Raw genomic sequence first — 16,204 nt, 5'->3', positions numbered from 1 at the left:
TTTCTTAATTTGTCCAATACTGAGAATTTATTAATACTATGGTATTTTATAACTCCTGGGTACATTTTTACCTGGTTCAATTTAGAAAAACACCTCAGTTAAAACAGGGCTTGGGGAGTTTGAAAGACCAGAGGGAAGAGCAGACCAAAATTGCAATTAAGTTGCATTATGGGAATTTTAATGATCAAGTGTTTTAGGAGGATAGACCCATACTGAAGTATAAAAGTCATGATATATCAGATCCTGCAGCTTCAATTCTACTGTGTTTTGTTCAAATGTCTCTCCTGTAGGTCTCCAAACCTAATGAAAGTGCAATACAACGTTACTCAGGTACCCCTTTAAGACACAAACAAAGGTAAAATCAGCATATCAGTTGACAAATTTTCCCTTTTAAATCAGAACATTTTATTTGAGACTCTTTGTACATCTCTGGAAATCGACATACAATCTATTACTGGTATTACAATAACCAAAACAGATTTAATTTATCATTAAAAAGCATATTTACAAAAACAAAGTTACTCCAACTTGAACTGCTCTAACACGAGGTGAATGTCTTCCAGAAGAAGTTGCGGCAGCCTACTTTGCGCTCTCTGTGGCTGAGGGGGAGATGTCTCCTCATCACCTCCTCCCGGACCCCCCCCTCCTCCTCCTGCAGCTCGGGGAGCATCTCGTCTCCTCTCGCCGCCAGCAGCTCGGACACGAACTTCAGCAAGAGCAAGTGAGTCAGATCCTGCAGGAGGACACAAAACACGCACTTGTATAGTTACATCATTCATTATTCAAATGTCAGCAAGTTAAAGGTGTCACTTTTTATTCAAACACTGTCCGATAAAAGGGCCATTCACCAATTTGATATTTTTATTCACTATGTCAAATAACAACGAAAGGGTATTGTTAATCTTTATTTGATTGTATTTACTTCTAATTCATGTGCGATGTCTTGACGAAAACATTTCCCAAATTGGGATCAACAAAATATATCATATCTTAATATTTTTAACAAACTGCTATTCTTGCTGATCCTGCTTATTGATTTTTATTTTTTTTGTGAGTAAAAGCAAAACAATTTAACAAGAACATTTACAATTGTTTATTTGCATTTGCATTGTAAGTTTAAAAGAAAGATTGAGTAACAACTTTAAGCATTGTTTTCAAACCAACTATTACTATTGTAGGCTATTTTGTTCTGATTATGGTAATTTAATGTATAAAGGCACTTGAATATGTATATGAGTTGATCCCTTTAATAACTGTTAAATATCCAACTCACGATTTTAACATGACACCAAAAAATTATTCAATTCCAAAAATACTAAAATTAGATAATACCTATTAATTGAACATAATAAGAAAAAAGGATATACGAAAAAAAAAAAGGCATTAATATATGAAAGAACAACAGAGTTGATTAAAATGGTTGTCGATAAGTTATATTTCATCCCCACTCATGCTTCCAATATAGTGAAATATCCAACCCCTGATCCCAAATCCCAGCCCTTTAAGTGTATATTAATTGTGAGTCACCCACCTTGTCCGTTGCGAGCTCTGCTCTTAGTGCCAGCATGTCTCTGCGTGGAGCAGCTCCGACCTGCACCAGGAGCCCGGAGGAAAACAAGGCCACAAGAAGTATCTGCACCTGAGAGCCAAGCATCTCCATCTCAAACAGCAACACTCCAATAACCCCTGATTCTCTTTTCAACACTGGTGATGTGCAAAAGTCCCAAATATAAGCAATCAGGAAAACAGGGTGGGATGTTGGAAGAGCTGAATGTTATCACTGTTTGAGTAGGATGTGTTGGGCTGATAAATAGGCTTCTTCATCTTCAAATCTTCCTCATCCTCCAGGAAACAAAAGGATGTGATTGGTGGAGAAGGAGGAGGTGGAGGTTGTGTGTCACCGGATGGGAGAAGGTCATCACTCGCCACGACGAACGCTCCTGTAACACCTCCAACAAAAGCTCCAAAACTTTTTATTAGTAATTTACTAACTTTGTGAAATGTGAAATATCAATTTTAATGGTAACATATGACTTTACTTCTGTCAGTCATGATTATTAGTAAGTGTCCTGGTGTCATCGTGAGGGCTGCATGCTGTGCACTGTTGTTAATGACACAATGTGACTCAAATGTTAATGAGGCGGATAAGCAGTCCACCCTTTGTGCCGTCACTTTGGCAAATAAACATGGTAATCATCTAAATGTCAGACTGCAAAACAAAAGGGTTGATGTAAGTGTTTGGTCAAGACACGAAAAAGTATAACTATGTGGGTTATTGCACATTTAAAAGAGGACATCACATAATCGGTATGTTACTTCTATTAATACTAAGGCATACATGGAAAAACACCACTGTTTTAAATTGTAAAAAAGCATATTTTATGTTATTTTATCTTTGCACTACACGTTCTTACTTTAACTTCTTCTGTTTGTACAGTATTCTGCTTCTTCTTATACAGATATATGGATATTTAAAGTCCTTTTTGCTGCTGTTAATCGTTTTTATAGTCATTATTCTGCATGTTGTATTTTTCTTTTCTGCTAACGAGCTATGTCGATAAGACTGATATACAGTACACTGCATCAGCTGCACTTTATTTAAAACGTGACAATTAAGTAATAAAATAAAAATAAATACAAACGTGCCATTAACCAAGTCAACCCAAAGCACTAACTACTGTTTGAACAGCATATAATGAGTAATAAGTATCATTTTCACGTCTCGTTCCTTAAATAGGCTTTGACCTTTTCTCCACCGCAGGACTCTCACTGATAAGTCTGATTACTCCGTCTTTAATCGTGACATTACTTGACTTTAAGTAACATTTTCCCGGTAGTGGGGATGTGATGACTGCAGGCGTCCAGCTGTGCTGCTCCGGACAAAGTAGATGTGTCCAACAGTGTGATGATCACATGAATCACACGTCCTCCTTCTCTACACCTGCTGCTACATGATCAAAAATAGTGTCTTTCTTCCAGCAATTTGTCAGGGTTAATTGTCTTCACCTATGGATAACAAGCAGTATAATTCCCCATGTTGTTTCCTCATAACCCTATAGGATTCTTCATTATTTCATCTTTATAACAAGCTGGTGAGTCACACATTTCAACAAGAACTATTCCCATCGGAAGAGAGCAATTCAATCTTTACAATTCACGTTATAGTTTCATGTACAAGTTCAAATTGAGTGCCTGATAAATCAGAGGACAAGAGGAGACTATTTTTTAGCCTTTTACTCTTCTTAGTTTGTCTTGTGTTTTGCAAAGTTCAAATGATTACTAATACAAATAACAATTGATGCATTTTATTCAAACCTTTTGGCTTAACATAACTGATAAAGTGAGCAACTAGTGAGTTATATGTTTGTGAAGAAAGCTGCTAACATGTTTATAATTTCAAGCTGCCAAGATGTTTGTGAAATGTAAGAACATAGCCTACATTTATTTGGTATGATGGATCAAATGAGGATTATTAGAATTGCACACCCATTTAGAAGACAATATTTTTTGCATGGGAATACATGAGTTTGTATGAATGATTTTGGAAGGGAGAAATATGTTGATTATCAGTGAAGAAGCAACCATCACTGATGCTGGAGAGTTTGGTATTTTTTATGTGCACTGTTGACATCAAAAGAGGGATTAGCAAGCACTAATGTAGTTCAAGAAATGTTGAACAAATATCCTTTAATTGAGTAAACATTGCAATACAGTGTAGAAACACATGTAGTTGAGAAACAAAATGAAGATACTCATTTACAGTTAAAGCAGCCTATCTTAAATGTGTGAATAAAAAGCATGTATTTGCTGTATTTGAACCAAACTCCAAACGAACCAAAACATACAAATGAGCTTTTAAAATAAAATCATTATAATTATTTAGAAAACGGTAACATTTAGGGACTTTACTTTATAGATTAGCCCAGCATAATCTAAAATAAGCATTATTTTATGTAACTGTGGACTGTTTGTTCAGTGTATTACTGACGCTCTCTGTCCACTGGGTATCGCTGTTAGACCTAATTTTAACTCAAAGCCTTCCTTCATTGAACACTTTACATACATGTCTTAAGAAGTATCCGTGGGAGTTTTTGCTCTTTAGATTTGCAGTTAATTAAGAGCTGTGTTCATGAAGATGAAGGCCGTGAAACCCGGAGGTGTGTGTGTGTGTGCTAGTTAGCTCCTTAATTAGCTAGAGTCAGTCAAAATGGCGACATCTTCGAGATCTAAACACAGCTGACAGCTTGCAAATCGAGACATATAGCTTTGAATGAACTCAGTTTACATTTGCTTATTAAAAATGAAAGTATCTCTCCATATTTTGTGTGGGTAAGTTAACAAGTTGAAGATACACGCATGGTTTAAGTGTAAACCCGTAGCCTATGCTAAAACGAATATGTATTTGTTTCAGTGTGGTGTTGCTGTTCACCTCATCTTTCTGTGTCACCAGTCCAGTGCCGACAGGTAAGACCATTTTAGTAACAATGTGTGGTACCATAAATCTAAAATACCTATGTCAAAGACATAGTAAATATAAATAACATAATTTGTATCACTCTCAGAGAGCTCCTGTCTAAAATGATACTGGATAATGAGGTTTACAATACAGTGTGCTTTTATTTTATTGCCTTCATTAAGATTACATTGTCTAATAAGAGCAAAAATGGCAATTTGGCAATTTCACACATAATGCCACATATAAGTAGTCAAAGGTATGTTCAAACAATGCATTGTCTACCACGCGTATACATTTCATAAGAAAAGTGTTTTCACGCTATGTAAAACTAAATAATATGAATTCATTTTAATATATTTGTATTTAAAGGTCCTCAAAAAGTCTTTATACAATAATGTGACTTTTTTGCCCCTATTGCATGCATGTTTTGTCTACTAATGAATGCTTAGAGTTAGACTATGCAGAATCATACAAATACCACTTGAATGAATATTCATATTAAATTAAACCCTTACATTTTTATTTTTGTTTGGAATTACTTGGGAACTGATGCCAGTTTTAATGTTTTCAGGAACATTTAAGACCAATTGTCTTGAACGTCACTTTTGGCTTTCTGTCAAGTCCAGCTTCCTTGGCTCGAGGGTCCACGTTGACTTTGAAGGTAAGCTTCTTTATTCTCCTCAAGAATGTTTTTCCTAAATTGATGGTCAAAAGTTTAATTTAGATAACAACAAAGTATATGTTGATGACCTTTAACTCTGAACCACCAGACCGGTATGGATTCCACTCTTTGTCTGACCATGAGGCCACACTGTGTGGTTACACTGTCCTGGTCAATGATGTTGGAGACTTGGTGTTTCGTGCCTCCTTCCTGGCCTGTCATGTCCACAGCGAGGTAGGTTTTTTTAACTTTGTTAAGCTTTAATATATCGCAGGGTTGCATTCCTCACATCACTGTATCTTTCTGCAGGGAGGCACAGACTATCACCTGCGTCTTTGGTTTGTGAACCTGCAGGAGGATGGGAAGGTTGCAGCGTATCCCTTCCAGCTCCACTGCTCTCTTCGGGGGCAGTGGAGCACCAGAGAGATCGTCTGTGAGGAGAACTACATGGAGGTGAATTAATAACCGGTCGATTTATGTAATCACATCCACAGATTTAGGTTCTGAATGTAAGCCTTTTAAAAACACGTGCTAGGGCTTATAGAAGATTTTTGTGACCATATATCAACTCTCCTCTTTTCCTATCTAGGTGTCCATCCAGCAGCCTTTCCTGCCTATTACATCAAAAAATGAGAAGGTAATTAAATATGGTAAATCCTTGCACTCACAAGTTGATCAACCATGTAGCCGAAAAGTATGACGCGCTTTTCATGAACGGCAGCCCCCTCCTTTGCATATAGAACTGTACGATGAAAACAACATGTAAAAGTTTGGGTGAATAAAATATGAGGTTAAATTCTATGTAAATTAATAAAATAATTAATTCTATATAAGTCCTTCATAAGTAAATAGCAGAGACGTGTTTTTTTTTCATGATTCTGTATTTGTTGTAACAATCATTGACTAGAAATCCTACGATATAGAGCACCAAAAAGTTTCTTCATATTTGCAGGAAGAATATGTTTTAAATTATATATTTCAATTTTGCTTCACAAATGACTTCATTAAGCCTCTCTTTGTCTCTGAGCAGGGAGTTGATGAGGCAGACATGGCTGTGATGTTCCACTATGATTCCCAGCCACCAGAGGAAGCGAGGTTCTTCTCCCTGAAAGAGGCTGCTGCTCTGGGCTACCACATCTCACTGCGAGGCACCCACCTCACCCTCCGCTGTCCCTACTCCTCCCCGCTCTCATACTTAGTCAAGGTACCCATTCTTCGATATTGTTTTACTCGAGATTAGGCATGCTTCGTTTTTATTTATCTGGTTGCTTTGTGTGGGTGTTTTTTCCCAGGAGAGAGGAGTGGATTTAGTGATTGTCAGAGCGACTATCCTGTACCGACTCCAGAGAAGCTTCCTGGCTGTTAACACCACTGTCGCCTGTGCTCTGAGTGAGTACGCTTGATCATTATTACATTATTGTGCAAATACCAGAGTAAAATGTCTCCTTTGTCTCCTTTCTCACACCCAGACGAGGCTTCAGCAGATGGCTCTGATCTGCTGTGGACTGTTCCTTACATCCTGACACCGTTAGTCCGTGGTGAGTTCAGGTACAGAGGCATGAAGATCGGAGTGAACGGCCAGGATCTGAGTGAGTCTGGATATAAAGAGAGGGGATACAAAATCAGCCTGCAGGAGGGAAAAGTGGAGGTCAGGATTCCTCTAGGAGCCCCAGGTGGACACATAAAGGTATGCAATCAAATGTGTTGAACAGAGAATTGTGTAACATTTCTCCAATTCTTTGCTCAAGAGAACTGTTTGCACATTTTTCTCAATTGTTTTTCTTGCTGTGAATCTCCCAGAGTGGTGTTGTGAGAGGACAGTACAGCCAGTCCATGTCTGTGGATTTGTCCTTCATGAGTCAGTGGGAGGACGAGCGCTGGCCTCTAACACAGCATCGCTCCTTCAGGCTCCTTAAGACTCCTCTCATCCCTCAAATCGCAGTCGTCACCAACAGTAAGGCCTACTTTAACCATGCTAACTTGTTTGAACTTGTTTTGTTATGTTATTTAATAGTAGAAGATATATATTGATTTGACAAAAGCAGTTATGGTTGCATTGCAAAGCTCCCCTTTACCCTTCTCTTATTGTAGCATAACGATGTGAACATTGCGTCATTAAAAACTACACAAAAATAGTTTTTTATTCTGGATTTCGAATGATAGTAAGAGAAATAATAACACATTCTTGGCCTTGGACATCATTGTAATTTTAAAACGTTTTTATTTTGCATGCAGTTGGCATATTGTGATGTAAATCAATGGCAGACAAACGTTATTTTTGGTATCTTAAACGGAAATAATAATTAAAGTTATATTATTATATTAAAGTTTGTTACGTTTTTTGGGGTGGTCTATTTATGATTTAAAAAAGTATTTTAAATATTCCACTCTCTCTGTACAGACTCTGTCCCATCCTTAGGATTGCTCTCCGTCACTTTAGGCCTCTTTGCCCCTGATGTTTCCCTCCAGAAGGTGACATTAGATGGTGGAGGCGAGCTTCTAACCTCGACCCAAACTGAAACAGACGACCTCAGTGTGTCCAGGCTCTCCCACTCAAACGGGAGCCACTCCTACCAGCTTCGTTTCCCATTGTCACACCCGAGAATAATCCCAGAGGTGAGATTTACCAACACTGAGCCAGTTTTACTATGTGTAGAAACTGAAAAATATGATCCTGCTGTGTAATCCCAGTACATAGGTGGTGGCTACAAGACATACAGCCTCTCTTTCACCTTTACCTTTGACATCTTACCCAATGGAGAGCAGTTTTACCGTCGAGCCACTATAGAGCATAGTGTTGAATACACAGGTGGGTTATTGATACATCACCATTGCTCCCGACCAGTTTTAAATCAATATGCTGATGATACCCTATCTATCAGCTCCAACTTCCCCCAAGCTGGAGGGAAAGTGCACAGAGAGAGGCCTGCTGGTGCTGCTGCACCACGGGGCCCAGGCGGACCTGCAGTGGGAGCTCTTCCTCGGAGCTCACAAACTGGACTGGGACCTGGTGGAGATGGGTGGGTTTGTGATGGAGGCGGATGAGGACTACTTTACTGTTGAGATCCCCCGCTACAGCCCAGGGATGAACTACGTGGTGATCAATCAAAGTTTATATTGACCTGATGTGTTTTTTTAACAATTACTTTAGGTTTTGGATATGCAGTTGGTGGTTAGCATGCCTCCAGTTTTGAGAAACATCAGGAGCAAAGAGGCAACACAATGTACTGCTTGTATTTAAGCCACCAAAAAGAATGGCCCAATTGAAAAGATCTAAATCAGACAAAAAGTGTATTTTTTTTTGTTTGTTTGCGTTTACAGTGTATTTTACTTTAAAAGATTCCTTCTTTGGTTTGCTTCTTTTTTCCCCATGCAGGAGCTGACATTGCAGGGTCTTGTCTCTGAAGTGGAAGTGTCTGTTGTGGACGCTGACTCTCTGAAAGCAGAGGACACTCTTGTCCTTAAATGTACATTTCCTGTTCAGGAACTACTAGGTAAACCTCACAAGCTCAAACTGAAGCATGTCCAGATTTTCCTTTAGTTTCTATTAATCTCCTCACTCAAGACTGTTTATCTGGCAGTATGTCTGCCAGAAGGGAGGATGGTAGCAGTCGTCGACACCACCCACACTATCCCGCCCACTCACCCCAACCGGACCACCCTATTGGACCCCAGCTGTATTCCCATGGAGACGGACAGCGCCAGAGCCTTGTTCAGCTTCAGCCTGGACTCCTGTGGGACGACTGTCACTGTGGGAGAATTTAATTGATACAAATTCACACTCAAAATATGTTTTCTGGCATGTTTCTGATCTTATCCGATTTTCCTCAGACTGAGGGAAATGTCCTTGTTTATGAAAATCAGATCAGTTACACTCAAGAGTTTCTGCCTCCGGATGATCCTCTCATACACAGAGATTCTCCATACAGGTGGGAAACATACAAACTCAATCAAGCAGTGTTTAAACCGGGTAATAATGTTTATACTTTGTCTGTTTTAGGTTGACAATTCAGTGTCGCTACCCAGCAAACCATACTATAACGCTACCCAGCAAACCATACTACATACTACTACATGCTATCCAACAGCCTTTAAATAACTCTCTGGACCTTTCACCTGTGCACATCAGGGAAGCTGCAAACACAGGTGTGTGTGTGTGTGACTTCAGATTGTATTTTGGATAAAAAAATGACAAGTCGATCTGTGACTCAAAATTCATATTAATAATGTAAATGTGTGATTTATATATTCACTCCAATCAGGCTGAAGAAAATGGAGTTTGGAGGGACTGCAAGACCGTCTTGGTGGTGAAACTTTATTTATACTGTGTCTATATTACTGTTGAAACTGTGCTAAATACTCAACACACCCATAACTCAACATACTTTGAATTCAAACTGAAATAGGGAGATTAATTAAGTGGAATGATATAATTTACTGTCATTTAAAATTGTGTAATTCTCCCCTTTTCCTGACTTTCAGTGTGGATCACATGGACGCGTGTCTCCATTCTGCTGATACTCTGCAAATGGGTTGCTGCATTTTTGTCCTGTAAATCAAATAAATAAATGTATGTTGCATTTTATTTATTACTTCTTTCTTGTTTATCCTGACAAGATATTAAAAAAATAAATGAAAGGTTATTGTTTTATTTTGTAAAAGATTTCAGTATCAACTATTTGGTGCTTTTAAAAAAAAAAAACGTTTACCTAAATACCAGGTCATATCATCATGTGTCTATGTGGTTGAAACAAATGTAGACTCAACATGAGTTTATCTTTGGCATGACATTTTCCTGTCATAGCAGGTTGAAATATTCACCTAATTTCTGCAGACAATTTCGGCTTGCATTTTAAGAGCATTGGTAATAAAACTACTTCAGCCTCATCTCAATACCCCTCCTCGACTCCTCATTTCCCTCACTCGCGTCCCTTCCTTGCGTCTTAGCTCCGCCTCCGTAAGATGCGAGCGAGAGACACGAGGAGGGTGACGCGAGGACAGAGGAGTCCTCAGGTATTAATTGGGACGTCCTCGTTCACTCAAACGACGTCTGTTAATGATGACATGTGCACAGCTGTATCCCCTCTCATCGGGCTTAACTGAATAACCCTTTAGAACCGGCCCATTTGTTGTTAAATATTTATTGAAATGAATGTATCTTTCTCTTGTTAGTCAAGGAATTCAATGTATGATGGTTGGTCCTGCTTTTGTGTTCCGTTTTGGTGTAAAATGTAGCCTACATTTAAATACAAATATAATGATAGTAATGTGAAAGCCTTTACTCTGAAAATGTGTGTCCTGTAGATCCCCACATTTACCACAAACCCACATTCAGGACTGTGAATTTTAAATAATTTAACTCCTGAATATCTTAACAAAAACAATACAAATAATTGTTATTTATCAAGATCTAGCCATTTATGAAATAGCTTTCTTAATAGCTATGTTTTAGTGACGTTCAAGATCATTAAACATGACTTAAATTGTTAGTATAACCTTAAGAAATGAATTGCACATAATAATTCCCACGGAGCTGTGAGCACTGTGACGCTTTCCCACTCATTCTTCCAGTTCTCCGTTTTCCTCTCTTGAAATCGACCAGCTGTGAAGGTGGGGGCGGGGCTTTTATATGCGAGTAGTGAAAACACTTCCGCGTAGTCTGCTCTCGTGTATCCTCCCTTTCGTCTCCTCCCTCACCCCTCCTCGACTCCTCCGTGTGCATTTCAGCTATTGGGACGTCCTTCAAAATGGCGTGTCTTGATCGATTTCCGGGTCAAGTCCCGGAGGAGGGGTATTGAGATGAGGCTTTCATTCACATGCTTACTCACTTCGGCCCAATCCCAAACCACGCCCTACACCCTACCCCTACCCCTCCGTTTGCGCGTTCGCGCGGAGGGTCCGCCACATTAAGTGCTGTTCCAAACCAACGAGTGTGGAGGGGGAGTGGGCTATCAAGCCCTCAAACAGCGAGTCTGCATTGGTGCTGACTTGAGACTGGTCTCTACCTGACCGGAGTCACGCTGTGTGTGTCCGTCAGGAAACACGCTGTTTACAAGTAGTTCCAGCAAACATCCACTGATAAATTGCGATGTTAACAACCTCATGATAACCTCATATTTTTTTAACTTAGGATCATACCTGTGTTTAGTCTAGAAAAAGGTAAATGTGTGCATTTTATTATAAAGTTGTGTATATTTACAGACTGTTGCAAAAACTAAGAAGCTTATAAACATCAGGTTTAAAACTAAAAGAGCTTTACAAAAAAGTAACACAATGAAAGATGTTTGGAGTTTTATTTGAGTTCTTAATTTACATTTTTTTGTCTAAGAGATGCTGATTTGAAACCGTTGTTACATACAGTTACGGCATTTCCTGTTTCTGCCGGAGAGAGGGGAGTTTGTCCCAAAGCTTGCCGCTGTATTTACTCCCTCCATCTGACAGGAGGGAGCCTCGTTGAGCTGCGAGTGTGGCTACAGACGGAGTTCACTCCGCCACGGAGGGGTAGGGTCGAGGGAGTGGTTTGGGATTGGGCCTTCATCTCATTGAAAGGAGCCATTAGTGTCACCTGTGCTTGAGCGCTAGCTTGATTGCTAATGAGCAGCACCTGTGGCTGTAACACCTGACTGCCTCTGATTGGTTGGTGAATAAACAGGCCTATAAAAGCTGGTCTAGCAGACAGCATGTCATATTGCTAGTTTGGTCAGGATATACACCAAGCAAGTGTTACCTTTGAGCTTGTGTTGAAGCAGGTGTAGTTTGCTAGCATCTAAGCTAGCTTTAGACACTGCCAACACATCAGTTTCTATGGCTGTTGACTTTTGCCTTGGGTAAGTTGGTTTTCTGAACATTTTCAAGCTGTTTGTGGACAATAGTTCACCTTTTATTTGTGGATATTCTATGCCTTTGTGTTGCAGGCTGACCTTGCTCCTCTCTATGTGGGCAACTGCAAAATGTGATGATCCCAATGGTAAGAGATTAAATGTTTGCTTGTAGTCACACTAAACTGTGGACTAGTTTGACAGCTTTTAATTGTTTCTGCAGAAGCTATAAATATGGAGTGTCATGATCGCTTCTTCGTGATAGTTGTTGATCTCGCCTTCACTGGGAATAAACCCCACTTTGAGGCAGTTGGTAAGTCCCGCACAGCTTTGTCACAAATTGCTACCCCTTAAAATGTACCATCTGATCAAAAGACAACTAGTGTGGCCTGAAAATGACAATTTGACTAATGCAGCCACTTGTAGGGTTGACTAACTAATGTGATTGTCGTTCCAGATGAGAGGGGTGTGTACGCCATCACTAGGCACAGTGCAGCACAGTGTGGCTACAGTATCGGTGTTCTCCCTCTGCTTGGACATGTGGAGCTCCGAGCCTCTTACTTTAGCTGTCACACTGAAAACAAGGTTGGTACACTTGGCATTTTAACAGTATTTGTTCGTGTTGTGTGGCAACCCCTTCATTCTGCTCTATATTTCAGGATGACGAAGTCTTCACGTTCAACTTCAACCTGGTTGTTGCAAATGAAGGAAAGCTTGTCAGCTATGCCTTGACCAAGACCTGTTCTCCATCTCTCCCCTGGTCTCCCAGAGAGGTTACCTGTGAGGTCAACTACATGGAGGTAAGCATGGTTACATTGTCTGGTATTTTGGGAATTGTTTTAAATCTGAACTAATCTTTGTTTCTCTGTAGGTGTCTGTGAATAGTGAGGTCACCTGTCCATCTGAGACAAAGAAAGAAGACTGGAATGCTGCTCTAAAATCAGTACGTTTCAACTTTCACAGTTTTATATTGCTATAGCTTCAATGAGCACAACCATGACATATTTCTCTTCTAGGCTTATACCTCAGCAACTTCAGACTGGCAGGTTATGTTGCACGGCGGTGAGGAGCAGGGGATGCCAATGAACCTTTCTGAAGCTCATGAGCGGGGCTATTTGTTTGACTTGACGGACAGCAGGCTGGTTTTACGTTCCTCGTATGGACAACCTGAATCATTCAGCACTGAGGTAAATGTACAAGATATTGTCAATGACTTGTGTGTAGTTGCATAGTTCAATACCTGTCTTGTGACTTGACTTTGCGTTTCTGTCTCCAGGTGAATGGTGTTCCAGTAGAGGCGGTCCATGCCACTCTGTTCTCCAGACAGCGCTGGCTTGTCCTCATGGTGGACCTGGTGGCTGCTTGCTCAATGCGTCAGTATTACAATATTTAAGGGCGAGGTTTATATATATTTTTTTCCTGTTGACGGTACAACAACCAAAGCTTTAATTCTGTAATGTCCACAGATGAAGGATCATATAATGACAGCGGCTACATGATGTGGGACACTCCTGAGGTGCTGCATCCGCTGATGACTAGTCAACATGAGTCGCAGGTCAAAATTGGAGTAAACGGTGAACTTGTGGAGGAGCCAGTTGCAGAAGAGAGGGGCTACATTGTGGAGAAGCAAAATGCCATTATCCAGATCGGCATCCCCTATAATGCTGAAGGAGCAATCAGGAAGGTCAGGACGCACTGATGTAATAAGATGTGTAGGGACTTGTGGTCCAGAAGCACACTTGGCTGAATGCGCTTTTGTATTTGCAGAGCTTGGTGTCTGGCGACCTCTTCGAATTCTATATCTTTGATCTGTACTTGGAGCAAATGTTGTTCGGTGACGACCAGATGGACACCAGACTTCGTGCTCACAGGACACTGGCTACGCCCCTGCTGCCACACTCTCTCTTCAGTGAAAACAGTAAGTCTATTGACAAACTCATCGTCCATTTGATGCAACAATAATCTGATTACATTTTAATTTCAGGAACAGTTCCTGAGGAGCGCGTGTTCACGGTGTACCTCGGAGACGTGCCTGAAGACGTGGAGTTGGCGGCTGTTCATTTGAATGGACAAAAATGTAAAGCTCCGTTTACGAATGAAAGTAGCCTCACCATCACGAAAGTTATTAATCCCAACAACAATCATGGCTACACTCTGAAGGTGTCGATGTTTGACCCCGTTATCAGGCAGAAGGTAAAGGTCCTAAAATACTTTGTCCATATTCATGGAAACTTCACCCTGCTTTGGTAAAACTTGTATGTTCTTTTTCCTAGTTCTCCAAAGAAGATGCAGCCATGCAGCACACTCTAGAAATCAACTACACCTTGACAGTTATGCCTGAAAATGAGCCTTTTTACCACCTGGCATCAGTCATGGCCTTTACTGACGTCTGTAAGTTGCAAACCATATTTTTTGCCTTGGTTAAACTTACTTGTGCATATAGCAACCATTGTCTTCTATACTTGTCCTGTGTTCAACAGCGCCACCAGTCTTTGATGCTGTCTGTACGGAGTCTGGCATCAGCTTCAAGCTGGACCACCGGCCTTTTGACTACCTGTGGGAGATCACTATCGACTCAGACCTGCTGACATCAGAGCTGGCAGACCAGCACGGCTACATCATGAGCAACGATAGCAACAGGCTGCTGCTTGAAGTGCCCCTTCTCAGTCAAGGCTACCAGTATGAGGTACGATGAGACGGATCGGCATCAAACACTCTTTAATGTGCTGTTTTTTTGTAAATCGAGTTTAATGACTAATCTGTTTTTCATAGGGCTTTAATTTGAAGGGATTCATTGGTACGTTCAAGATTCTCATTCGGGATCCTGAAACATCTGAAGTCCAAAGCTCAGCTATCAAGAGTTGTTCGTTCACGACTACAGAACTCATTAGTAAGAAGACTTTTTTTTTTCTCTTTGCCATTAGCTCCAGTGGGATGTTCATATATTTGAAATTTGCACTAATCCATACTTTCGTCAGTGTGTTCGACTGATGGGATGATGACTGTGGTGGCTGACTTGGCTCTGGCCATCCCAAATGGCGGCAATCCTGCTAGAACCAACCTGAGAGACAGATACTGTGGCCCCAAAGAGACAGACGGCAGCAGGGCTCTGTTCTCTTTCTCTCTCAACAGCTGTGGATCCATAGTCAAGGTACTGCTGCTTCCTAATGCTCCTGTTGTACTCATTCCAAAGAAATAACATTTAGATCCTGATCTAGTGCTGTGCCTTCACTCAATTCTTATGCTTTGTTTCTCCAGCTCGGCAAGGAGTATGTGACGTATGAAAATGAGATTTTCTACAGCAAGAAGCTACGTGCTCTGAACAATCCAGCAGATCCTAGCAATGATATTGACAGGTGTATATTTAACCCAAACTCTTGGCCATTTAGCCTTTTTTTTTTAATCAACTTATTAATCCAATGTTTGTCTTGCAGGGTGACGATACAGTGTTCATATCCTCTGTCTGGACTGTTCCGCCTCTTCTCAGTATACAAGTTTGAGTCTGATAAAGTCGGTTTTGGTCGCATTGTTCATTCTGCGCACTCTCCTGAAGGTAAGTGGTTGACCTGAATAAACAACATTATATTCGCAATGAAATTCTGACAATCTGTTTGGTCTTTAGGTCTACTGAGTCCCACCATGGAGCCCACTACAGTGTTTCAAACTCCAGTGTACACTACCAGACGCTCCAGAAGACCTGTGTCAATAAGACGTGGGTACCAGCCTCCTGCTATATACATCAAAGTATCCAGCTTTCTGAAGAACCTTCCCAAGAAAGGTAAGTTTATTTGAAATGGTTGTGAAAATTAAATTACTTTGTTAATCCTTAATGAATTCTCTTTTGCAGGAGCCAAAGGACAATTGCAAACTAAATTGAATCCATTTATTTCTTTGTAACTACATGTGTTTTTTAAATGTAAAGCTTAATAAATTTGTCTTTAAAATTCTTGACTTCTCATTGAGACTTATCAAACAAATGCAACATGAAAGTACCAATGTATGCAATGGTTGGGTAGCTCAAAGAGCCTTTCATAACAACCTAAAGGTGTTCCACCCTCCCTGTTTAAGAGCATGATTTCTGAGCTGCAAGGTTGAACCTGGTTTGAGATTAAAATGTATTAGAAGAGTGCGAGGGAAAGCTGACTTTTGTTTTTTTGTGGCAATTACAGTATTTAGACAATTCTGACTTAAAATCCATATTACATATCCATTACAAACATTCCCGCAGTGCAAAGAGACAATACAAAAACAAGGTGGAATCTGACTTCA

At 40.2% G+C, this 16,204-nt stretch overlaps 3 protein-coding genes across 4 annotated transcripts; 2 read left to right on the top strand and 1 right to left on the bottom strand.

Annotated features, from left to right (window-relative positions):
- Positions 1-398: 398 nt before the first annotated feature.
- sst5 (somatostatin 5) lies at positions 399-2,160 on the bottom strand. Its single transcript, XM_034136962.1, has 2 exons — positions 1,532-2,160; positions 399-733 (listed from the first exon to the last, which is right to left on the bottom strand). The coding sequence occupies exons 1-2, from the start codon at positions 1,658-1,660 to the stop codon at positions 539-541; spliced, it is 324 nt and encodes a 107-aa protein (XP_033992853.1). The 5' UTR covers positions 1,661-2,160; the 3' UTR covers positions 399-538.
- Positions 2,161-4,165: 2,005 nt separating this feature from the next.
- Positions 4,166-9,702, top strand: LOC117488166. Of its 2 annotated transcripts, XM_034136960.1 has the most exons (17): positions 4,166-4,329; positions 4,412-4,464; positions 5,028-5,117; positions 5,227-5,351; positions 5,427-5,570; positions 5,707-5,754; positions 6,148-6,321; positions 6,410-6,506; positions 6,587-6,804; positions 6,918-7,071; positions 7,519-7,733; positions 8,494-8,611; positions 8,699-8,868; positions 8,949-9,046; positions 9,118-9,263; positions 9,380-9,424; positions 9,600-9,702. In XM_034136960.1, exons 1-16 carry the CDS (start codon positions 4,271-4,273, stop codon positions 9,382-9,384), a joined length of 1,914 nt encoding a protein of 637 aa, XP_033992851.1. In that variant the 5' UTR covers positions 4,166-4,270; the 3' UTR covers positions 9,385-9,424; positions 9,600-9,702. The 2 variants fall into 2 exon arrangements, 1 of the variants encoding a protein (XP_033992851.1); XR_004556508.1 differs by lacking the exons at positions 8,949-9,046; positions 9,118-9,263; positions 9,380-9,424; positions 9,600-9,702 and adding exons at positions 7,809-7,926; positions 8,000-8,137 and having other exon boundaries at positions 8,699-8,791.
- A 2,114-nt stretch (positions 9,703-11,816) lies between these two features.
- On the top strand, positions 11,817-15,884 carry LOC117488158. Its single transcript, XM_034136952.1, has 19 exons — positions 11,817-11,944; positions 12,032-12,084; positions 12,159-12,248; positions 12,393-12,520; positions 12,595-12,735; positions 12,807-12,878; positions 12,952-13,122; positions 13,212-13,308; positions 13,402-13,619; positions 13,703-13,853; positions 13,920-14,128; positions 14,209-14,326; positions 14,416-14,621; positions 14,708-14,825; positions 14,914-15,086; positions 15,194-15,291; positions 15,370-15,488; positions 15,558-15,713; positions 15,783-15,884. The coding sequence occupies exons 1-19, from the start codon at positions 11,922-11,924 to the stop codon at positions 15,830-15,832; spliced, it is 2,391 nt and encodes a 796-aa protein (XP_033992843.1). The 5' UTR covers positions 11,817-11,921; the 3' UTR covers positions 15,833-15,884.
- The last annotated feature ends 320 nt before the right edge of the window (positions 15,885-16,204 follow it).

This window comes from Trematomus bernacchii, unplaced genomic scaffold (genome assembly GCF_902827165.1).
Source record: "Trematomus bernacchii unplaced genomic scaffold, fTreBer1.1, whole genome shotgun sequence".
Taxonomy (NCBI): Eukaryota; Metazoa; Chordata; class Actinopteri; order Perciformes; family Nototheniidae; genus Trematomus; species Trematomus bernacchii.
This window is presented reverse-complemented; position numbering and strand designations above follow the sequence as displayed.